This window comes from Piliocolobus tephrosceles, chromosome 13 (genome assembly GCF_002776525.5).
Source record: "Piliocolobus tephrosceles isolate RC106 chromosome 13, ASM277652v3, whole genome shotgun sequence".
Lineage (NCBI taxonomy): Eukaryota > Metazoa > Chordata > Mammalia > Primates > Cercopithecidae > Piliocolobus > Piliocolobus tephrosceles.
The window spans coordinates 76,448,804-76,474,055 of NC_045446.1; the positions used below are offsets into that span (position 1 = coordinate 76,448,804).

General features: G+C 38.0%; 1 protein-coding gene across 3 annotated transcripts in view; it reads left to right on the plus strand.

The window, feature by feature from the left end:
- The first annotated feature begins 204 nt into the window (after window positions 1-204).
- The window catches only part of EED (embryonic ectoderm development), a 35,598-nt gene continuing 10,550 nt past the window's right edge, over window positions 205-25,252 (plus strand). Inside the window, exons 1-9 of one of the 3 annotated variants that reach the window (XM_023209234.1) lie at window positions 205-1,164; window positions 6,094-6,246; window positions 7,929-8,021; window positions 11,437-11,502; window positions 12,622-12,747; window positions 13,756-13,837; window positions 20,802-20,893; window positions 22,710-22,843; window positions 25,083-25,188. In XM_023209234.1, the coding sequence (XP_023065002.1) occupies window positions 1,051-1,164; window positions 6,094-6,246; window positions 7,929-8,021; window positions 11,437-11,502; window positions 12,622-12,747; window positions 13,756-13,837; window positions 20,802-20,893; window positions 22,710-22,843; window positions 25,083-25,188 (966 nt within the window). In that variant the 5' untranslated portion in view covers window positions 205-1,050. The remainder of the gene's footprint in view (window positions 1,165-6,093; window positions 6,247-7,928; window positions 8,022-11,436; window positions 11,503-12,621; window positions 12,748-13,755; window positions 13,838-20,801; window positions 20,894-22,709; window positions 22,844-25,082; window positions 25,189-25,252) is intronic. The other 2 variants (XM_023209235.2, XM_023209237.2) reach the window with 2 other exon arrangements.

Genomic DNA, 25,252 nt, shown 5'->3' on the forward strand with positions numbered 1-25,252 from the left:
CAGGGCCTATCCTACTTTAGCAGCTAAAAAGAGCACTTCGGCTGTAACTCATTGGAATCTAGCTTCGTAATTTTCGGATATTTCTATTTAAGTCTTAACCACTAATGGTAGCAACTGGGAAGGATAATCATTCATTACAATAAATAGTCAACAGAATAAATATCCGACAAGAATTTATGAAGTGTCTAGAGTGTAACTCTGCAGCGCTTTGAAATCCACCCTGGGATTCGGAAATCGGGGAGAAAACTACCTGGTTCAGCAAACGAGAATTCAAACAGAGGAGGGGCTTGGAAGAGGCGGGTCTCCACGAACCCAGCGCAAGAGTACGCCACGGCGCCTGCGCATCCATTGAAGGGTACTTTCCATTCGCCAGATGGGGGAAGTCAGGGGGAAGCGGGTTACTGTTTTTGTATTTCTATCTTCAAGGAAGAATTAGATTATGAATAGCTCTGTGAATTGTCAGGAAGCGCTATCATCCAAGTTCAAGATTAAGGAAACGTGGCATGCACAGCTAAAGCAAGAGGTGACGTCTTGTATCTTCCCCCATTTCCTGGGACATTGGTGGTGTAGCCCATTCCACAGGCTTTCGCTCCCTAGCAGCGGGTCGGAGATCGAAGGAACGGGCCAATTGCGGCTGAAACGTCTTTGGAAGGAGGAAGGGGGTGAGGGAGCATCCCTTTGAGTTTCGCCTCTTCTCGAGGCGGTGGTGGGAAGGGAGACATACTTAATACTGCCCTCTTAATCCAACGGATCTTACATCGTGTAGACTGCCGGCAGGGCGGCGGGAAAAGGGCAAGACGGGAATTGGGGAAGGGAACCAGCCAGGAAGCCGCGCGGGAGGGCGCGCGCGCGCGCCCCTTTTTCAGCAGTGTGGCGGGGTCGCACGCACGCCCGCCTCGGCGGCTGGGCGCGATTTGCGACAGTGGGGGCGGCGGTGGAGGTGGCGGCGGCAGCGGCAACTTTGCGGCAAGCTCGGGCCGGGCTTGCTTGACGGCGGTGTGGCGGAGGCCCCGCCCCAGGCGGCAGGAACCTGGAGGGAGGCGGAGGAATATGTCCGAGAGGGAAGTGTCGACTGCGCCGGCGGGAACAGACATGCCTGCGGCCAAGAAGCAGAAGCTGAGCAGTGACGAGAATAGCAACCCAGACCTCTCTGGAGACGAGAATGTAAGTGCAGCTCCTGGCAGTTACGAGACTCCGGAGTAAAAGTTTTAAATTCTTTTAAAACGGGGGGCGCAGGGACGAGCGGGCTGCTGTGGGGGGAGGGAGAGGTGTCACTCAGGAAAACGCGGGCGTGCGGGAGAAAATCGAAATTGTCTACGGGGATTTTGATGTGGGGCCGAGAGCAAACAGAAACTAGGCGAAGGAGAGTGGTTCTAGTGTTTACCTGGGTCTGAGAGGTCTGCCCTGAAGTCAGTTTGCTTGTGATGGGGAGTGTTTTGGCCTTTGGGGAGATTTAAGGGGAGAGTGCGGGTCTGAGATTCTAATAGTTTAAAAGGCAAGTTAGAGACTTTTCTAAGAAAGTTGGAAGGATGGGGCAGAGTTAGAGACCCTGTTAAAGGAGCGTTAAGGGTTGTCACTCTAAGACCCTTGTGGAATTTTCAGGATGGAAAGAGATCTTCGATTTGCGGAGTTTGGGGGACTTTATTAAAGGGGGTTTTGTGTCCGCCTCCGTCCTGTCCGCGGAGACCGGGTGCGCCTGAAGGTCGCCTTTTCTGTAGGAGGAGCCGAATTGAGAGGATCGATTTTTGATTTCGGGGGGGGGGGGGGTGACTACTTTTGAGGAAGGAATAAGAGTGGGCGATTTCTTCTTTGAACGTTTTTACTTAAGATAAAGAGGGGGCGACCTGGAAGATTTTAGGCAACAGTGGTATAGGCAGATGTGTTTAAGGATGGGCTCCTGGCTTCGCCAAGTGCGAGATGTTTTACAATCAGATTTAAGTTCTGAAATGGATATTCGTAATCATTCGGTACCAACATTTAACCCAACTGGGTTTTAGTTGACTCGCCAGTAAGAGCCGAATTGACATAAATAAGCTTTCAGTTTCATGTTTTAGGTTGATAACCAGTAGGGTCAACGAAATATCTTGACAATTTATTCAAAGATATTACTCCAAAATGTGATTCTCCTTCTCATGATATATGACAACTTGTGAATATCTTAAAAATCCTTAAAAAGTTTCAGAAGAGTGGCGGTAAGTTTTTCATTTTCTCAGTTTGGCTAGTTTTAGGAATAAATGTTACATCTTCCACATGCAGTTTCTAAATTCTATGTCATAATTCCTAGCTGGAACATGTAATGGTGTCATGACTAAGATGGGAAAGGATTCTTTTTGCAGAGACAAGATAGATATTCTTGGGATTGTCAGTTTGTGGGATCTTAGACTTGAAATTTCAGGAAGCTTGGGTGTTAAGTGTTACTTTTGTATTTTTCCCCGATTGTGCACCCCAATCTCCCTGTACATTGGCATCGAACGTTTTTTACCCTCTTTTTATTATTTGGAGACCGTTCATTTTATTTCTGCATTTTTTAAAATTTCCCTAGGCAGATTAGAGTATTAAGAGCACAGATGCTGGATCCAAGTGATAGGTTAAAATTTCTGCTCTGTTATCTTGACCTTGAGCTTGACTGACATAATTGTCTTAGTTTCTTAAAAATGAGGATGGTGGTGTGTGGTATTTACCTCATAGAGTAAGCATTAAATGAGTTAATATAGCTAAAGTACTAAGAAGAGTGTCTGCCCCATGGTAAGTACCATATACGTGTTACTTATTTGTAATAATTACTACTACTTATTTATGATTACACAGAATAATGTTTCTGGTCCTTCCATATACTTAATAATCAAGCAAAATATAATGAAACTATCAAAGCTGTTTAGAATGAAGAAACTTGCAGAAGACAAAATAAAGCTTATTTTCTTCTTGCAGACCCTTAAAGGAAAACATATTCTTTGTTGCAGCAAGACCAAATGATTGGATTAGCTTTTGTTTTGGTTCCTCCATTTGGATAGACTTAATTTTGTGTGTGTGTGTGTGTGTGTGCGTGCGTGCGTGCGCATCCCTTGGAAGCCTTAACCTTGTAGAGTCTTCAAAATAACATTTTCACATATGTGAAATACAGGATATGAGATTGCAAACAAATTCAGTTATAAAATTGTGCACACCATTTTATAAAATATTTCTAAAACAAATTTTAGATATAGCACTATACTATATGTAGTTTATTAGCACATTAAGTAACAAGATCTAGCAGTGGGTCAGATAGTAGTGATGAGCATAAACACTTTTTCGAAGTATAATATAAAAATACTTGATTTCCACTGGTGACAGAGTCACAACTTCAGTAACATTAAGCATGTGTGTTACCTAGATAATAATAGAAGGAAGTGCTAAATTTTAAAGGTGGCAAAAATTAAGATGCAAATTTTTTTCTCCATTTGAGTTCACATGCCTTCTGAATTTCATCCATGTACCCCTGACTTAGGGGCAGTAGTAAGGTAAGGGAGTAGAGAACATTGTATAAAAATGAGTTCAGAAAAAATAAGAGCAATAGTTTTACTCTTGAGGGCGCCAAATAATGGCAAAAGGCCAAAGCAGATGGGGGAAGAATATGTTTTTGAGTTAGAGTTAAGGTAACTTGAGCAGTTACTACTGGTAATGCGAGTCAGAGAATTATAGGCCCATATGTTGAATTTATTGTGTGTGTTATCTGCCATTTTATTGAACTTTTTGAGATCATATGACTGCGAAATAGTTCTGCAAGAGTACTAATGGATCCCTTGGTAATAAGATCAGAGGACTGAATCTAGAGACTTGTCTTTTTGCTTAAGCAGAAGCAGAGATGCAGGGCATCTCTGTGGCAAGATGCAGATACAAATTACTGCCCTGTGTCTGTTTCCTTGTTGGGCAAGTGAAGATGGTAGTACCATGTCTGTTGCACAGTATCATTCTTTACTTTGAGAAGGGAATAGAATAGAAGTCAGCCTGTGCATACATTAGACACTCAGCAAAGACTTGATTTTAGTTTAAAGATAAAATGGAAGCATGTTGGCTGTATTACATTTTCATTTGATTCCATCTTGATTTGCCTTTGGAGGAGATGGGTAAATTAAGTGGTCAGAAGTAAAATAAGCAATGTGCCCTATTAACGAGTGTTTTGTGTGGCCTCTTTACACAATGTGAAGCTCAGTGTTTAGCCAGAATGTAAAGAAACTGGTATATAAAAATGTCTTAGAGGTTTTAAAATTTCATTTTTCTAGTGTTAAAAGGTAATTTTACAGAAAAAATGATAAGTGAACACATGTTAAAACTTTTACTCAGAGGGAACCAGCAGATGTTATACAGTAATGGTTAACCTGCAAAATCAAAACAGTACAAATTTATTAATATATGGAGTAAGGAATGGAGAGATGAGTTCCAAATGGAGACAGAAACTTTTTTTTCCCTTGAGTGGAAGGGAAGACATTTTGAACCTCTACTGTAGAGACAAAATTTACATGTCTATCGGTTATTCATAATGAAAAAAGAGTTGTGGCTGAGTACAGTGGCTCACACCTGTAATCCCAGCACTTTAGGTGGCTGAGGCGGGAGGATCCTTTGAGTCCAAGAGTTTGAGACCAGCCTGGGCAACATGGTAAAACTCCATCTCTACCAAAAATTAGCTGGGTGTGGTGGCCAGCTCCTGTTGTCCCAGCTACTCAGGAAGCTAAGGTGGGGGGAGGATCACTTGAGTCTGGGAGGTGGAGGTTGCATTGAATCGAGGACACAGTGGGCGACAGAGGGAGAGCCTGTCTCAAAAAAGAGTTATAAGATAGCTCAGAGACATAGTGGAGGGCTATAGTCTGGTAACTTGGAAGGGTATGCTATATAGATAATGCATAGTTTTCCACTGAGACACAGAATTGTTTTCTACATTTGATTTTAATTATGTGAATACAACTGAAACGGTGAAGAGAAAAAGAGATTAAAATACCATTTTCTATTTCTGTAAAGACTAATGACATTTACATTAAATTATAATTCAAATATTTGTTGAGTACCTACTGCTTGCTACACACCTATTTCATTTATGATTTTTTTTAACCTTCTATATAAAACCAACTTTAGGAAGCAATAATTTAGAAATAGCCCCTAAAGCAGTGTTTCCTAGACTGTTTAATAGGCATTTCATGGAAAAAAAGGCTTCCTCTGGAATGTATTTTAGAACTGCCGCCCTAAGGTGATAGATTTAAATAAATCTTTTCTTTCCAAAGGAGACATTGGAATCTGTAATCAGGAGGTAGTGGAATCCTCTTCTGAGATCAGAGAGCTGAGATTAGAGGGCCACTGGTGTGTGAGATAAGGTATGAATTAGGAGAATTTTCAAGGTTTCCTGCAGTTATTTCTTTATTTGGAAGGATTTTACTTTAATAATTGTGATGGAGAGTCTCTGGAGTTCCGTTAAATGAGTATTACTATTACTTTAGAACGAGACAGTTTTAACTTGTAAATAGCATAGAATATATGTAGCAGTTTTAAAAAATTCTAAATGGTTTGCGTTATAAGCAGAATTTGAATAACAGGATTTTAGAAAGTGACATCTAACGTAGAAGCCATTAACATTCCTGCTTCAAACGGCTGCCCAGCTGTATGCTCCAGACTGAGCAGCAGTCAAATACATTATGAAGACATACACATCAGTCTCCATTAAGAGTCACAGCTTTGGGGTGAAATTCCAGCAACCCTTACCAGCCAAGCGACCAGTTAGGCTTTTTCAACACTTCCAGTACCTTTTGTAAAGAGCTGTAAAGATAGTTAATCTTTACAGTGTATTTAAGTGACTGGAACAGACCAGTGCCTTTTTAAAGACAGTATTACTCTTCCATTATTCTCATTAATATTTATTTCATTTTCATTTTTGCTGAAATATAAAATATCTACAAACCTTCTAACGTGTAGCTGGATTTTGTTTATCCTTATGTGGAGGCATGAATACATATTTTTCTTCTTGCAGAAATTATTTCTCTTAGGTCAGTCAACATCTTCCCAATAGTTATTTACTGCTAAAAACAGTATTGCTGTTTCATGTAATTTTTCCTCATTTATTGCTTACAGGATGATGCTGTCAGTATAGAAAGTGGTACAAACACTGAACGCCCTGATACACCTACAAACACGCCAAATGCACCTGGAAGGAAAAGTTGGGGAAAGGGAAAATGGAAGTCAAAGAAATGCAAATATTCTTTCAAATGTGTAAATAGTCTCAAGGTATGTGCAAAAAGACAGATCCTTTGGGCTGAATGCTAGGCTTCAGAAATTATTTCTCTGTGGCATGCATTTCGTACTGAGAATACTCTGTCAAGTTGTAAATATATTGAAGTTACAGTGTTTTGAAGGGTTTTTTTTTTTTTGTAGTTCAGACTGCTTATCTATTATAGTCCATCCCATGTTTAGTTTTTTGGTTTTATTTTTTAATTTAAATATGTGACACTGAGTGTTGCAGGATGTTTTTGCTTTGCTGTTTGTATTTGAATTAAAGATTTGGGGAACTATTACTCTTCATATTTTGATAAAACTTAAAAAACATAAGCCACTTCTGGCATCAGTTTTTAAAAAGAACTGAATGTAACCCATTAACTTTGAGCAAGTAAAAATTGAAACAGATGTTTTACTTTGTACAGTTTCTGTCTTTTGTTTTATTTGTAACTGTTTTCAAATAAAAAGGTGTAAACATTTTTTAACTTTTTAATAATAAATTTTTGGGGAAAAGACGGTTGGGGTTATTTAAGTTAATGTGTCCCCAATAGTATTTTTATTCATAAAAAGGGTTACTGGTGTTTAACATATTTTCTTTTATATATGTCCAGTTTGTTTTTTAAATGTGAGGTTATTTTTTTCTATACTGAGGAAAAATGTGTATTATCTCGTACTTATGTAAGTTAAAACCCCTGAATATCGAAATATATTTTTTTATAAGTAAAGTCTTAGGAAAGCATAAGAAACTATGACTGTAACATTTTTCTGTCTGTGTAGCAAAAATTCGATGCTCATTGTGTCAGATTTTACTCCTGTAAAAGGAGAGAAATTAATCTCAGACTGTTTTTTAAAAGTGAATTATAGTTTCATGTGCATACTTCCTTACATTAACGTACTACTTTTAAGTACTATACCTGGAAGATGTTTTTAGCTGCCTTTTATACTTAAGGTAGTATTTCAAAATCCTAAAGCTGTGGCTTTTCAAATGATGAGAAAATGAAAGTTGTACTTTAAAAGTGAAAACAGTGCCTTGAACTGAACATGAAAGTCAGTGTTAAATGCCAGAAGATGGCCAGTAAAATCCTAAAGCTGAAAAATAACTTTGTGAACAAAAGTGAATAGTTGTTCTTTGTACATCTCCTATAGCCTCCTGGTAACTGTGAAGTTACAGTTTATTTCTTCCCCTAGTCCCCAGTGTTCAGATATTCTGGTTCTGACTAACAGAAAACAGTGTTTTGAATGGAGTCTGCTGTGCTTCACTTTATAAGGGAAAAATTTAGCCTTATAAAATTTAGTGAATGCCAGAGAAACTATTAAGGCCATTTGTTAATCTCCTATTTCAGAAAAATAAATTGTGTCCACCAAAATTATCTGGTTTATTGTGATTCAGCATATGATTGTCTTAAGAAAATAAAAGGCAAATATTATAAGTATTTTCATAGGTAAGTGGTTATTACCTAACTTGTGATTTCAGCCTTTGGTTGTGATAAAACTTTATCATATACAATATTTTAAAATGTGAAAACTAGACTAGTAGACATCTTTTAATTTTAGTGTCAAAAGTTAGCTTATGTATGATACACAAAATAAGGATTGCATTTTGGAAAAAAGTTAGAAGGGGATAGGTTAGTTTACTGTAATTTTCTGGTTTCTAAGATACATGAATTTTTTCTTATTTCATGATTATTTTATAGGAAGATCATAACCAACCATTGTTTGGAGTTCAATTTAACTGGCACAGTAAAGAAGGAGATCCGTTAGTGTTTGCAACTGTAGGAAGCAACAGAGTGAGTGTTAAGGGGTCTATTTAGTATTTGACTTGATTTCCAGATCTCGTGTTAATGTAATATTGAAATAGAATAATTTCAAAATACATTTTGTGAAGCTGGTTTAACAATATGATTCTTGCATGTAAGTGAAGCTTTCTAGAAATTAATTAAAACTGGTATGCATGGCTGAAAATACATCTTTATTTAATATATTACCCCTAATTATTTATGAAACAGGTTTTATACTTGTATTTGTCTTCATAAATATTTGGTTGAAAGAACTGGTGTCCTTTTTAAAGTGATTTTGGTATTTATCATTCAAATAGCATAAGAACTGGCTGTGATTTTTTTTAAAAATTAAGGTAATTAATGACTCTATAAATGAAAGCATAAATCCAGTAGATTTTTTTTTTTTTTTTTGAGACGGAGTCTCGCTCTGTCGCCCAGGCTGGAGTGCAGTGGCCGGATCTCAGCTCACTGCAACCTCTGCCTCCCGGGTTCACGCCATTCTCCTGCCTCAGCCTTCCAAGTAGCTGGGACTACAGGCGCCTGCCACCGCGCCCGGCTAGTTTTTTGTAATTTTTTTTTAGTAGAGACGGGGTTTCACCGTGTTAGCCAGGATGGTCTTGATCTCCTGCCTCGTGATCCGCCTGTCTCGGCCTCCCAAAGTGCTGGGATTACAGGCTTGAGCCACCGCGCCCGGCCAAATCCAGTAGATTTAAATAAGTTATTGAGATGTTTTATTTGCAGTAAACATTTGAGTTTGCTTTTTTTTTTTCTTTTGAGACAGGTAATGTTTGGTGGTGGTTTTTGTTGTTGGTGGTGGTGGTGTTTGTTTTTGAAAGAGAGAGAGTCTTACTCTTTCCTCCAAGATGGAGTGCAGTGGCTAATCAAGGCTTACTGCAGCCTCAACTTCTGGGGCTCAGGTGGTCCTCCCACATCAGCCTTCTTAGTAGCTACAGGCATGCACTACCATGCACTACCATCCCTGGCTAATATTTTTGTAGAGATGGGGTTTCACCATGTTTCCCATGCTGGTTTTGAACTCTTGGGCTCAAGCAATCTACCTGCCTTGGCCTCCCAAAGAGCTGGAGTTGCAGTCATGAGCCACCTTGTCCAGCCTTTTAAGGAAATTTTATAATGAGATGTAAGGTTCTAGGCCTTTTACTGTTTGACAGGGTCAATTCATTGAAACTCTAAATATTTGTAAGTTACCACTGAAGTTGGTAACATGAAATAATAACTTTTTATTTCTTTTTTTGGTATTTAGTCAAATGTAGGTTTTAAGATATTGTAGTCTGCCTATAGCTGTTTATTTCCTAGATTCTTTGAAAGCAACAATTCATAGGAAAAATTATGCAGTTTTAAGAAAAGGTTGAGATTATTTTTTTCCTAGTTGGGAATGTAGCCATTAATTAAATTTGAATCCACTTTTAAGACACCACTGTAAACCTAAGTTAATAATTAGCTTTGATAGTATTATACTTGGTATAGTTTGTGCTCCAGTATGCCAATTGCAGAGTTTAGGTTTTCTAACAAAAAGAATCCCTATTTTTATTTAAAGTGATATAAAGGGATGTCATATAGTTAATTGAATTATAAAAAGTTCTGCTGTTAGAATTTCTTTAAAAGGAAGGAAGAAAAAGAAAACAGTTATCACATAAGACATAATCAACCTAGTTAGCAGCCATATAAAGAATTTTTTTTGAACATTAACATAGGAGATAATGAATTAATAGGTTGTGATGATGTACAGGATCTTCAGAGATCTTAAATACTATTATAAAATATTAATAGGTTTTTGCTAATGTGACTGACTATAAGCTATGAGAAAAATGGGGCTGGGCACAGTGGCTTACGCCTGTAATCCCAGCATTTTGGGAGGCTGAGGCAGGTGGATCAGCTGAGGTCAGGAGTTCGAGACCAGTCTGACCAACATGGTGAAACCCTGTCTTTGCTAAAAATACAAACATTAGCCGGGCATGGTGGCGGGTACTTGTAATCCCAGCCACGCGGGAGGCTGAAGCAGGATAATCACTTAAACCCGGGAGGCAGAGGTTGCAGTGAGCCAAGATCGCGCCATTGCACTCCAGTCTAGATGACAAGAGTGAAACTCTGTCTCAAAAAAAAAAAGAAAAGAAAATGGAAAGGAATTTATAAAAGTTTAGTACTACAAAATTGTATATGGTGTATGTATAATTTTAATTTTAGAGTAAGCAACAAATGAAAAGATGTATCATACATGTTAAAGTTAATATATGATTATCTGCACCCATGAGAAAATAATTTATTAGGCAAATTGTAGACTTTTAAATATGTAACTAATATGTAAATACTCAAACTATCCAAGACTTATTTTTATTTGAATTTTTATTTTTTATGTTTTTTTTTTTTGGAGACAGTCTCTCTTTTGCCCAGGCTGGAGTGCAGTGGTGAGATCTTGGCTCACTGCAACCTCTGCCTCCTGGGTTCTAGCGATTCTCCTGTCTCAGCCACCCAAGTAGCTGGGACTACAGGTGCACACCAGCACACCCAGCTAATTTTTATATTTTTAGTAGAAACGAGGTTTCACCATGTTACCCAGGATGGTCTCGATCTCCTGACCTTGTGATCTGCCTGCCTCAGCCTCCCAAAGTGCTGGGATTACAGACATGAGCCACCGTGTCTGGACTTTTTTTTTTTTTTTGAGGCAGAGTTTCACTCTTGTTGCCAGGCTGGAGTGCAATAGCGCAATCTCGGCTCACTGCAACCTCCGCCTCCCGGGTTCAAGTGATTCTTCGGCCTCAGCCTCCTGAGTAGCTGGGATTACAGGCACGTGCCACCATGTTTAGCTAATTTTTGTATTTTTAGGAGAGACAGGGTTTCAGCACGTTGGCCAGGATGGTCTTGATCTCTTGACCTCATGATCCGCCTGCCTTGGCCTCCCGAAGTGCTGGGATTACAGGCATGAGCCACCACGCCCGGCCTAATTTTTATTTTTTAATAGAGATGGGGTTTTGCTGTATCACCTAGGCTGGTCTCAAACTCCTGGGCTCAAGCGATCCACCTGTCTCAGCCTCCCAAAGTGCTGGCATTAAGTGAGCCACTGTGTCTGGTGTCCAAAAACTTTTTAATTATGAATTAAGGGATGATAAACCACAACTACTTTGGGGTTTTTAACTGTATTCACTTTGAAGAGTTGGTGCAATCAAATGGATGAAATATAAGTTTAAAAGTTTGGAAATCAAAACCATTATGACTGGAGTATTTAATATACTCTGTGTATTATGTAAAACATTCAGCTTTATAATGGCTTCTTTAAGTTCACAGGAGGTATTTTAAAGCAGTAGTTTCTATAGTATATTTAAGATATGATTGTGATTAAAATATGTTTAAAAGTTGGAGAATGTTTCTATACTTGAGATGAAATTTACTGTATTTTTATTTTCTTTAGGTTACCTTGTACGAATGTCATTCACAAGGAGAAATCCGGTTGTTGCAATCTTACGTGGATGCTGATGTATCCTTTCCTGGGTTTTTAATATCTTTGGTCAAAGAAAATTTATTTTCAATAAGTGCACCAAAACTTTTATAAATTAATCAATTCCCTAAAGTTATTGTCCTTTCTTAACCTATTTCTTCACTGTCACCCAAGAGAATCCTGGTATCTAGTTTTCCTGACCCTTAGAAATCCATTGTGGTATGTGTCAACTCAGCTAGGCAAAAAGAAAAAAGAAAAAAATCCATTGTGGGATTGATGTGCTGGTTGGGTGCAGATGTCTAGACAGATAGGAGCATTAGAAATCTAGTAATAGAAAATATTAGCAAAGACTGGTTAAAACCTCCTTTTTCTTTGACCTTGTCTAGAATATATCATTTCATTGTAGTTATAATGATGAACTTGGGTTGTGACTGGTGGTCATTCCAAGTATTTGATCAATGAAGCCTAGGAAGAAAAAAAAAGTTTAGGAAAAATAAAATACATGTATATTATATATATATAATATATAAAAAATAAAATAAAATAACATATTGCAAAACAGGTTCATAAAGAAATGGAAAAATTTGAAAAGCCCAAGAGTTAGAGAAGTAAAAGCTAAGTAATAGCATATTTCTTCCAGATCAATTTGAAAAACCTAGCAAACAAGGCAAGGCAAGGACATTCAGTTTTCTCTGAAAGATACTAAAATGTGACCTGTTGTTGTATTGAGAATATCTCACAAAGAAAGAAGTGGAAAACTGAATTGTTCTTATTTAGATATTTATGGACGTATGGGATAGAGCAGAGGTTAAACTACAGCTTGCAGGTTGGCCACCTGTTCTTGTAAAGTTTTGTTGGAACACAACCATGCCCATTCGTTTGTATATTGTCTGCAGTTATTTTGGTACTACAACTACAGAGTTGAGTAGTTGTACAAGCAGCTAAAGAGTAAACAAAATTGAGTGGAGAAACTAGTTTTGTTTGATTATTTGTTATGGATTTTAGACCTCAAATTACCATTGTATATATTTGGTTGTATAAGGAAAATTGAAAACTTTTGTGTCAAAACCTTTAGCAGTTCTTTGTAAATTTCTATTATAATTATTGACATGTTTCTTTTTCAAAAACATTTTGTTTCTTAACTGTGGAATTTCTTAGGCTGATGAAAACTTTTACACTTGTGCATGGACCTACGATAGCAATACAAGCCATCCTCTGCTGGCTGTAGCTGGATCTAGAGGCATAATTAGGATAATTAATCCTATAACAATGCAGTGTATAAAGGTGGGTTTTTCTGGTTGAATTGTAGATCTGCTTCTTTTGAATCCACAACTGTAAAAGCTTGTAATGTTAAATTTAAAACTAATAGTATGAAAGTAACATTTCTGATTTGATTTGTACTTTTCTTACTGCTCTCTTTAGATGAATCTTTCGAGACCTTTATCACATTTGGGTAATGTAAATTGAGGAATAAGTGGAGAAATGTTAATATTTGTAGTGTTTTCTTTTTAAATAATTTACCTCCTTCACCCTTGTCTTGGTTTGCTTTGAGAGGCTCTAAATGAACAATAAGAGCGAGTCCATTTTCCAAGACACCTAAACTGGAGGGGGGGGGTGTCAAAGAGACTTTTTAAGGAACATAAAGATGAAACCTAGGAAGCTGGTAAGAAGAGAAGTTTTTCAAATCACTTTCATCAGCTGTTTTTAACTGTGGGGCCACATCAGAATCACCTGAGGATCTTTTAAACCCTACACATATTGGAGCCTCCGCTAATCCGATCAGAATATCTGCAGGTGGTGTTTTGAGCATCTTTTTTTTTTTTTCTGCTTTTTTTTTGTTGTTGTTGTTCTTAGACAGTGTCTCACTCCTTTGCCCGGGCTGGAATGTAGTGGCATGATTATAGCTCACTGCAGCCCATCTCCTGGGCTCAAGTGATCCTCCTGCCTCAGCCTCTCAAGTAGCTAGGGCCAATTTTTTATTTTGTGTGTGTGAAGTGTGTATGAAGATAGGGTCTTGCTACATTGCCCTGGCTGGTCCTGAACTCCTGACCTCAAGCGATTCTGCCTTAACTTTCCAAAGTGCTTGGATTAAAGACATGAGCCACCCACTGTGCCTGGGCTCTTTTTTTTTTTTTTCCTTTTCACTTCAAGTTTGTTAGGTGATTTTGTATGCAGCCAAGGTTGAGAACCACTACTTTAAGTGAAACTATTTTTACATTCTCTAAAGATTTATGAAAAAAAAATGTACTGATTTTGAGATGGGAAACTTGAAATGTTTTACATTTATTGTAGCACTATGTTGGCCATGGAAATGCTATCAATGAGCTGAAATTTCACCCAAGAGATCCAAATCTTCTCCTGTCAGTAAGTAAAGGTAAGAGAAGCAAATGTTTCTTTAGTCTCTGCAGTTTGTCAGAATTAAGATGGAGTCACTAATGTCAAGAGAACCTTGACAAATTGAAAAAGCCATGAGAAGAGAGTTCACATGGTTGTATGTCTGATAATAAAAACTCACAAAAAAACACAACCACAACCTTGCACAAAGGCCATCACAGCCTTACACAGAAAATACTGCCAGTAAGTGCCTTTCCACTCTTGGACTGGCATCACCCTTGTTACTGATTTTGTGGCCAATCTTATTTCAAAACAATTATGTAATCCTTCTCATTTTTTTTCTTTAAAAACCTGTCTTTCCTTTACCTCTTGGAAGACACACATAATTTACTTTGGCATGTACATTCTCATTGCAATGCTTTATTTCCATATAAACATCTTTGATTTTAGAGAGCCTGTTACTTAGGTTAACAAGTCCTGTTTTATTTCAAGTCTAGTATCTGATAGTTATTTTTCCTGATCTCTCTCCTCCCACTCTGTGCCCTCCAGTAGGCCCCAGTGTGTGGGCAGATAGTATTCTAAGGGGAAAAAAGCCAAATTAAAAAAAATTTTACAACAGTAAATTTTACTAGGAAAATCCCAGGCTATGTTAGCATATCCAAATCATTCTGTCCAATCGTGTAATAATAAATACTACATATTAAAATTCATATTGCTTTTTTGTTTTTTAGAAAAGCTTTTGTTTTATAAAGGATTCCTTGTAGAATTTCTTAAAAATGCTAAGTTTTCCAGGATAAGTTATTTGAAATATTGCCATAAAGGGAAAGCATTGCATTTTGGAAATCACTACCTCTAGGAAGAGTTGATTACTTTTTCTTGTCTCTTGATAACACTAACTGGGGCTCAGATATTTCTGAACAAGTGTATAGGCCATAATGCCTCACTTGTTCTAAATATTACAACTTTTTTCTTTCTCTTTTTTTTTTTTGTTTTTGAGACAGTGTTTCACTCTTGTTGCCCAGGCTGGAGTGCAATGGTGCAATCTTGGCTGACCGCAGCCTCTGCCTCCCAGGTTCAAGCGATTCTCCTGCCTCAGCCACCCGAGTAGCTGGGATTACAGGCATGCACCACCATGCCTGGCTAATTTTTGTATTTTTAGTAGAGATGGGATTTCTCCATGTTGGTAAGGCTGGTCTTGAACTCCTGACCTCAGTTGATCTGCCTGCCTCAGCTTCCTAAAGTGCTGGGATTACAGGTGTGAGCCACTGCGTCCTGCCTCACTTTATTTATTTATTTAGTTTTGAGACAGAGTCTCGCTTTGGCGCCCAGTCTGGAGTGCAGTGGCTCTATCTCGGCTCACTGCAACCTCTGCCTCCCAGCTGCAGGTAATTCTCCTGCCTGACCCTCCTGAGTAGCTGGGATTACAGGTACCCTCCACCGTGCCTGGCTAATTTTTTGTATTTTTAGTAGAGATGGGGTTTCTCCATGTTGGCCAGGCTGGTCTCAAACTCCTGACCTCAGGTGGTCCACCCGCATCAGCCTCCCAAAGTGCTGGGATTACAGGTGTGAGCCACTGCACCCAGCCCAATATCACAACTTTTAACCCTAGTCATCCCCTGTTGTGTCAGTAAGAGCACTTTTGAAAATGAGATGTTGGAGCATGAATAAGAATTTTGCTGCAAATGATACTATCAAGAAAGTAAAAACGTCTACCCAAAAGGAGAAAAAATATTTCTAAATCATTCTAATAAAGGACTTTAATTTTTATTTTTGTTTTTGGAGACAGGGTCTTGCCCAGTCACCCAGGCTAGAGTGCAGTGGCGTGATCATGGCTTACTGTAGCTTCAACCTCCTCAGCCTCCCAGGTAGTTAGGACTGCAGTCATGTGATGCCACACCTGGCTAATTGTTAAAAAATGTGTTTGTAGAGATGAGGTCTTACTGTGTTACCTAGACTGGTCTCAAACTCCTGGCCTCAAGCAGTCCTCCTACCTCGGCCTCCTAAAATGCTGGAATTACAGGCATGAGCCATGATTCTCAGCTAATAAGGGACGTGTATCAAGAATTTTTACAGCTCAACAATAAAAAGACAGCCCAATTTAAAAATAGTTGTGAATGACATTTCTTCAGAGAGCATACACAGATGGCCACTGACCACATGAAAAGATGTTTAACATATTAATCATTAAGGAAATACAAATCACAACCACAATGAGATACCACTTCACACCTACTTAGGGTGGCTGTAATAAAAACCTTAGATACTAATAAGTATTAACTGGCACAAGAAGAAATCAGAACCCCCAGGCACTGCTGGTGGGAATGTAAAATGTAACTACTTTGAAAAACAATCTGGCAGTTCCTCAAAATGTTATAGAGTCACTAATCCTAGGTGTTTACATATGTATATATATCCTAGGGTTGTGTGGGTGGGGGTGTACATATGTATCCCCAAGAGAAATAACATGTCCATACAAAAGCTTGTACAAAATTGAAATAAAGGAATAATTTTTTTTTTTTTTTTTTTTGAGACAGAGTCTTGCTCTGTCGCCCAGACTGGAGTGCAGTGGCATGATCTCGGCTCACTGCAAGCTCCGCTGCCTCCCAGGTTCATGCCATTCTCCTGCCTCATCCTCCTGAGTAGCTGGGACTACAGGCACCTGCCGCTACGCCCGGCTTATTTATTTATTTAGTTTTGTATTTTTAGTAGAGACAGCGTTTCACCGTGTTAGCCAGGACAGTCTCGATCTCCTGACCTAGTGATCTGCCAGCCTCGACCTCCCAAAGTACTGGGATTACAGGCATGAGCCACTGCGCCCGGCCTAGGAATCATTTTTATAGCACTGTTAATTTTCACATGTATTACTACCTCTGGGGTATTGATATGATGCATTTATAGTCACAGACAGAATGAACATTGTTGTATTTGAAGCTTATATGTCTTTTCTTTACATTCTTTTTTAAAAAAAAAAAATACTGTTTTAGAGACAGGATCTCACTCTGTCAACCAGGCTATAGTAGAGTGATGTGATCACTTGTCACTGTAGCCTTGAACTTCTGGCCTCAAGCAATGTTCCCACCTCATCCTTCTGAGTAACTGGGACTACATGTGCACACTACCATGCCTGGCTAATTTTTAAAAATTTTTTGTAGAGATATGATTTCATTATGTTGTTCAACCTGGTCTCAAACTCCTGGCCGTAAAAAATCCTCACACCTTGGCCTCCCAAAGTGCTGGGATTACAGGTGTGAGCTACTGCACCTGGCCTGCTGTACATTCTTTATTAATGTTTAATATAACATTGCTCAAATTATAGCTGTATAATTTTTGAAGAAGGACTGTCATTCTATAAAATTGTGCATGATATATGTAGTTATGTTTTCGGCTTACTGTAAAAATCATAAATCTCAGTCCCCTTTTAATTTTTTAATATGAGTGTGGTGAAGGGAAAAGCTAGTATCTTGTTCTGTGGGATAAAATTGCTTATGTCAAATCTGTATTTTATCTTAAAAGTATATTTCCATCAAATTAGATTGTTTACAGAAAGTTATTTGAGATAAATATGCTTAAAATATTTTTCAGACCACATAAATATTTCTTAACTTACTGTCTTAGTCCATTTTAACCTGGCATTAGAGAGTAAGAACAAGAAATTGAACTTCAAGCCTTTTTTTTTTTAATAATTGGAATTAAGTCATTCATAAGGGTGGCACTCTCATGACCTAACACTTCTCATTAGATCTCATTTCCCAACACTGCTGCATTGGGATTAAGTTTCCCAACATGCTTTTTGGGGGGCTCATTTAAGCTGTAGCATTCTGCCCCTAGCCCCCAAAATTCAAATCCTCACATATAAAATACATTCATTACATCCAATAACCCCAAAAGTCTTAACTCCTTCTGGCATCAAGTCAGGGTTACATCTCAATCAGATATGGGTGAGACTCAAGGCAGGATTCTCCTGACGTAAATTCTCCATCTGTGGGTCTGTGAAATCAGGCATCTTACCTATTTCCAAAATACAGTGGTAGGATAAGCATAGGATAGACAGTCCTGTCCAAAAAGGAGAGATAGGCAAGAATAAGGGTAACTGGTCCCAAGTAAGTCCAAAACCCAACAGAACAAACAAGATTAAATCCAGGGCACCAGAATAATCTTCCTTGACTCCATGTTTTGCCTTCTGGGCATGCTGGGTGTGGGGTTTGGGCCCCAGAGGCCTTGGGCAGCCCCATCCTTACGGGTTTGCCACGTGCAGCCCACATAGCATCTTATGAGTTGGTGCCTGCAGCACACCAGGCTGATGGTGTGCCCTGGTAGCTCAGCAGTTCTGGGATTTGGGGGATGGCTTTTTCCCCATGGCTCCACCAGGTGTTGCTGTAGTGGGAACTGCTTTGTGGCTCTGCCCTTCTGAAAAGTTTCTGCCTGGAGCCCCAGACTCTTTGTGATGTCTTTTGAAATCTAGAGAGGAAGCCATGCCTCCACAGTTCCTGCATTCTCTGCATCTGCAGACTTAACACCACATGGACACTGCCAAGATTTGCTGCTTATACCTTCAGAATACCTTCAGAAGCTATGGCCTGAGCCATACTGGAGCCCCCTCGAGCTATGGGGTGACCAAAGAGCACTGCCTTGGAATAGGGAGAGCAAAGTGCTGAAGTAGCCCTGGACAGTGAATGTAGAGGTCCCACAGGTGCTACTGTGGAAACCTTGTCCTCAAGGTCCTAGCTATGTCTTGAAGATCTCTGAAATGCCTTTGGGATCATTATCCCATTTCTTGGTGAATAGAACCTGCCTTCTATTCCCTATTAATCTCCTTAGCAATTAGTCACTTAGCCACATCCTTAATATTCTCTCCCAAACATGCTTTTTTATTTTATTTTATTTTTTGAAGAGGCAAGGACTATGTTGCCCAGGCTAGTCTTGAACTCCTGGGTTCAAATGATCCTCCCACCTCAACCTTCAAAAGCGTTGGGATTACAGGTGTGAGCCACCACACCCAGCCTGCTTTTTTATTCTTTATGTGGCCAGGCTGAGAGTTTACAAATTTTTCTGTTTTGCTTTCCTTTTTAATTACAAAGTTTACCTTTAGATCATTTCTCATTTTATGATAAGCAGCCAGAAGAAGCCATGCATCACTGTGAATGCTTTGATGCTCAGATTTTTCTTCTGCCAGGTGTCAAATTCATTGCTTTTAACTTCTGCCTTCCACAAAGTCCTAGGGCATGGACACAATCCTGCCAAGTTCTTCACAACTGTATGGGAAGGATGGCATTTATTTATTTATTTATTTTAATTTTTTTGAGGCAAGGTCTCATTCTTGTCACCTAGGCTGAAATGCAGTGGCACAACCTCTGCTCCCTCACACCCTCTCCTGCCCTTTTGCTATGAGACAATTCAGCATGAAGGCCCTCACCAGATGCCAGCACCATGCCAGCGATCCTTCCACCTCAGCCTCCCGAGTAGCCAGGACTACAGGCACGTGCCACCACACCCAGCTAATTTTTGTATTTTTTGTAGAGATGGGGTTTCACCATGTTGCCCAGGCTAGTCTCCAATTCCTGAGCTCAAGTGTCCACCCGCCTCAGCCTCCCATGCTGCTGGAATTACAGGCATGAGCTACCGCACCTGGCCTGGCTTTTTATTTTATTTTTTTAAAGACAGGGTTGGTCTCTGTCACCCAAGCTGGAGTGCAGTGGCATGATAATAGCTCACTGCAGCCCCAAACTCCTAGGCTCAAGTGATCCTCTTGCCTCAGCCCCCTAAGGAGCTAGGACTGCAGGTACACACCACCACACCTGGCTAATTTATTTTTTGTAGGCGTGGGGTCTCACTATGTTACCCAGGCTGGTCTTGAATTCCTGGCCTCTAGTGATCCTTCTGCCTCAATCTCAAAAAGTGCTGGGATTACAGGCATGAACCATCATACCCTGCCAACAGGGATACTTTTTACTCCATTTTCCAATACCTTCTCATTTCTGTTTGTGACCTCGTTGAATGGTCTCAGACAGATCATTCATTGTTCTACCAACATTGTTCTACCAACATTCTGATCACAACCACTTAAGTAATCGCTAAGAAGATAAAGGCTCTCCCTACAGCTATTGTCTTCTCTTCAGTCCTCACTGGAATTACCCTCAATGCTCCACTCACATCGATACAGGCTTTTTCTAGCCTGCTTCTCCAGATTCTTCCAGCCTCTCCTTATTACGCAGTTCTAAAGTCATTTCCACATTCTTAGGTATTTATAGCAATAGTCCCATTTTTGAATACCAACATTCTCTCTGAGTCCATTTTATGCTGCTATAATGGAATACCACAGACTAGGTGACTGACTGATGGATTCATTCATTCATTTCTTTCCTATTTCTATTCCTAGTGAAGCTCAGGCTTCACTAATTTTAAAATTTTTTGTTGAGACAGGGTCTTCCTATATTGCTAGGGCTAGTCTCAAACTCCTGGACTCAAGCAGTCCTCCCATCTTGGCCTTCTGAAGTGCTGGGGTTACAAGCATGAGCCACTGTGCCTGGCTGACTGGGTAATTTATAATGAACACAAATTTATTTGGCTCATGGTTCTGGAGACTGCTGGTATCTGGTCAGGACATTCATGCTGAATCATCTCAGCAAAAGGGCAGGAGAGGGTGTGAGGGAGCAAGAGATTGAATTTATAACCTCAGGCCCTTTTATAATCAGTATTAATCCATTTGTGAGGATGGAGCCCCCATGACCTAAATACCTCCCATTAGGCCCCAGCTCACACCACTATTGCATTGGGTATTGAGTTTCTAGCACATGCTTTTGGGGGGACCTATTCAAACTGTAGCACTTACCTAGCTAATTCTACATCTGATGTAAATATTTTAAGTTGCTATGTAATTTGGATTCCATTTTTAGGCTTTACTATGCGTAACTTTCATCTAGACTTTAGTAGTTTTTCTTTCACAAGATGTTGAAAGTTCACAGTAAATAAAAAACATTCACCTAATTTTTGTATGTTTATATTAGATCATGCTTTACGATTATGGAATATCCAAACGGACACTCTGGTGGCAATATTTGGAGGCGTTGAAGGGCACAGAGATGAAGTTCTAAGTGCTGTAAGTTGAAAACTGCAGGGCAGTGACTTTCAGGTTTACATAGCTGTGAACAGTCTCCATGAAACTCTTTCCTTGTAAGAAAGCGTGGTTTGTTTCATGTAGCCTGTCAGGCAGACATTCACTTATGTTTGACATAGAAGATTTAATCTCCAGATGAAGGAATAAAACAAGTAAAGACTATATATATATTTTTTTAAATTACTTGCACTTTATCTATACCAATCCCTGGATTCTCATGAGAGCACTATGATCTTGCTCCTTTCCTTTTAATCTAAAATCACTAAGTTAATGTTTGTTTTGCTGTTTCGCAGTTATTAAAGAAAAAAATTATGTAACCATTAAAGTACTTGTCCATCTTTTCTTTGAAGTTGAAACATAAGATTTTTGCTTTTTGGAAGTGTTTTATTGTGCTCACACTGTTTTAGGTAACTTATTTCTAGCCATTCTCTTTGGTTGGCGTGGTATAATACAAGACCAGTAGTTAATTTTGTTTAAAGATAAATACCACCTTTATATTGATGTATTATAATCCATTGGTCTATTATACAAGTGTTTTTAGTCAGGTTTCAGATTTTAACATTATTTTAGCTTATGTTCCATATTTAACTCATTTAATTCCTGAAATGTCACACCTCTTAGGTTGTTTTCCATTAAACCATGTAAAGGGGCACCATGTTTTATAGCATGTAACATGTTTGTTGAAGGTACTAAAATCTTCCTATGTTGACGTTTGGATTCCTTTGTGAGAATCATACTTTCCTTGGAATACCTTGTCAACTTGGATTTCCTAAAAGTTCCAGTAGCATTCTACATCTGGCTTTATGTGTGTAAAAGCCAAGTGAACTGTTCTTTATTAATAACTCCAAATTAGTGGTATTGTCTCTAGGGATGTCTTGTTGCTGTTGACAGTGAGGTAATTAGAAGTAGCACATCTGTACAGGAGTCAGTAAACATCAAGCCTAAAGTTCTTAGGCTCGTATAAAATGGTACTCATAATTAATTCAAAGGCTGGATTAACATATAATATCTAGGTTAGTAAGGAAAATATACTCCTTGAATAGAACTCTCTACTGTTATTTCTTAGACTGAGAGCAGGAGACAGTATATAGCTCTTCTGTTAATACAGGAGTTCACTGATAGGTGGATAGATGTGTGAGATTGTCATTACTCATTTATGTGCCTTTTGCTAAATTAAATAGCATCTCTGGGCCTTAGTGCCTGCCTATGAAATGAGGTTGTTACAATACATGATCTGTTGCATGCCTGTTAAAAATTAGTAAACAGCAAATGAAAAAAGTTAAAATCTGTTTTTTATCAGACTTTTAAAAATTCACTTAAAAGTGAACTCTAAGACTAACTTCGAAGTATAGATAAAGTAAAATGTCAGCTCTTTAAGGATTCATGTATTTTCACGTGCACGTGTCAGTTTCATTGGTCGGTTGAGTTTGGATAGGAAAAGTAATACACTATCCAGCTCTTCGTATCAGAATAGTTATTTTACTTTAGTAATCAATTTACCTTCAAAATAAGCAAAATAAATATTTTAGTGTCAATGAATAGATAAAACTAAGATTAAGTAATTTTTTCCTGATTTATACATTGTAAATGCTCATATATTCCAATGGTGACAAACTAATTAAAACTGTAAATCTTGAAAGTAGTAAACTCTGATTTATGGCCTGTTTAGATGAAACCCAAAATGTAGTTTGTATTGTGATTTGAAATACAGTTTTCACCATGTTGCATATTAGGTGAAAATTGGATGAATATAATTTGGAACTGTAATTTATATAAAACTTTTTGGTTTTACATACAGGATTATGATCTTTTGGGTGAAAAAATAATGTCCTGTGGTATGGATCACTCTCTTAAACTTTGGAGGATCAATTCAAAGAGAATGATGAATGCAATTAAGGAATCTTATGATTATAATCCAAATAAAACTAACAGGTAACAGTTGTGGTATTTAAAACAATTTTCTGTTTTTTGCTGTTGAATATATGTTTTATTTTTTCCCAAAAGTGCTATATAAGCCCCAACATTGAGTTCAGAAGATCATCTTTTAACTTTAAGGCATAATTTACATGCCATAAAATTCAACCCTTTAAGAAATCCTTTATTTGCAGTGTTTGTGACTTACTTTTCAAAATCCCCTTTAAATTGTGTTGTCATCTTAACTTAGTAGCACATTTTATTTATTTCTATTTTGGTATGCATATGTTTGGCCTTTTAAGTTAGAAATGTGAAAGTTTTAAGTCACTTAAGCTTATGGACTAGGGAGAGTAAAGGACACTTTAGAATAATGTTAACATTTTTTAAATGATACTAATTCTAATTCAGGATGGTAAACCACAGTTTTAAACAACGGAGTTCTTAGCTCTAATTCATGATAATGCTTTTCTCTAAATGATGCTCACTTCATTAAATGGAGAGAATTCAAATGCAGGAGCCTCGCTTCATGGTACTATAGGTTGGGGAATTTTGCAGTTTTCTTAGTATATTTTTGAAATGTCTCAATTCTTAATGCAGTAACTGTCTTTAGAATCTTACCAGGCTGTCATTAACACTTTCACTGTAAACGTTGTATGTCTGCATGTTAACTTTGTTGGTACTTTTGTTTTAGCAAAGAGCTAGAGTTCATTTTCTGGTTATCAAGCCAGATTGTTAATCGATTATTAAATTTGTAAGCATCAGTAAATATTTCAATGCACTAACATTCATCAGACATAAGTGCCCTCTAAGAATTATTAAAAGTTTTACCTTTCCCCTTTAAAACACCAGGAACTAGTAGTACAATGTTAAATTTGTATTTTTAGATTATTTTCTAGATATCTGGAATAAATACAAACTATATTTCACAGTTTTCAAAAAATAACAGTTGTACTTTTTTTTTTTTTTTTGAGAGAGGTTTGGCCATACAATTATAATATGTACTTGGCAAAAAACCAATTAATATAATTATAGCAGAATTAAGAATTTATATAAGATCATGAATAACATTTTAATGTTTTAACAAAATATCCCAGATTTTGAATTGGAAGGATTGTTTTGAGTTGATGGAATCCAAAGTGCTTTTTTACATATCTGAGGGAAAAAGTAAAGAGAGGACATATGAATTGCCTAAGACAACTAATTCAGGGCACATTATACTTATACAGCTATTTCTGATTTAAAACTGAGTATATTAGGAATGTTAACTATACTGTTAATTAAATAACTCCAGAATTAGTCGCAGCTTGTTTTGTTTTTTCTCGCAGATATCTCTAATGAAAACAATGGTGCCATTTAGTTTCCTTAATAAGGAATTTGGAAAAGTCCTAGGAAATTTTATTTTGTTTTATTTTATTTTTTTGAGACAGAGTTTCGCTCTTGTTGCCCAGGCTGGAGTGCAGTGGCACAATCTTGGCTTACTGCAACCTCTGCCTCCCAGTTTCAAGAGATTCTCCTGCCTCAGCCTCCCAAGTAGCTGGATTACAGGCACCTGCCACCATGCCTGGCTAATAAAATTTTTTTTGTATTTTTAGTAGAAATGGGGTTTCACCATATTGGGTAGGGTGGTCTCGAACTCCTGACCTCAGATGATCCACCTGCCTCAGCCTCCCAAAGTGCTGGGATTACAGGCATGAGCCACCGCACTCGGCCCCACTTAAGAAATTTTAAATTCGTAAGGTATAATTTTCAGAAATTATTGCTCAAGGCAGGACTCTAGAATTATCTTTAGCAGACTTTGAAATGATGTTTAGTTGTTCCTGGAAAGATGACTATCTTTTGAAATAGTGTAGATATGTTGACTTTCATAGACTATTAATGCTTAATTTTAAGGACTTAGTAGGTAGCTTAGCATATTTTCTGTGAGAAACTGATCAGGCCTTTATTATTGGTTAGGGTACCCAGAATTGAAGTGATTAATTTTGGATTATATATAGTAAAAGGCAGGAAACTACAATGTTTATAAACGAAGTATCCATCATAAGACAAAAATAAAATTCGTTAATAATGGGGAAAAATAGAAGTGGAATGAGACTTTAGCTTTCAATAAATAGATAAGGTGGTTGGTTATGTAGGAACACAGAGGAATTAATAGTCTTACATTTTGTTTTTCCAAGTTTTATAAATCCAAAAATGAAAAAGAGTATGATTCTACTATAAGTTTTTCTTTTAACTTTTTACATTTCCATTCTTCCTTCAGGCCATTTATTTCTCAGAAAATCCATTTTCCTGATTTTTCTACCAGAGACATACATAGGAATTATGTTGATTGTGTGCGATGGTTAGGCGATTTGATACTTTCTAAGGTATGGTAACTGCAGTTAAGCTGTACTTCCATCGTGTGTGTGTGTGCATGTATGTGTGTGTGTT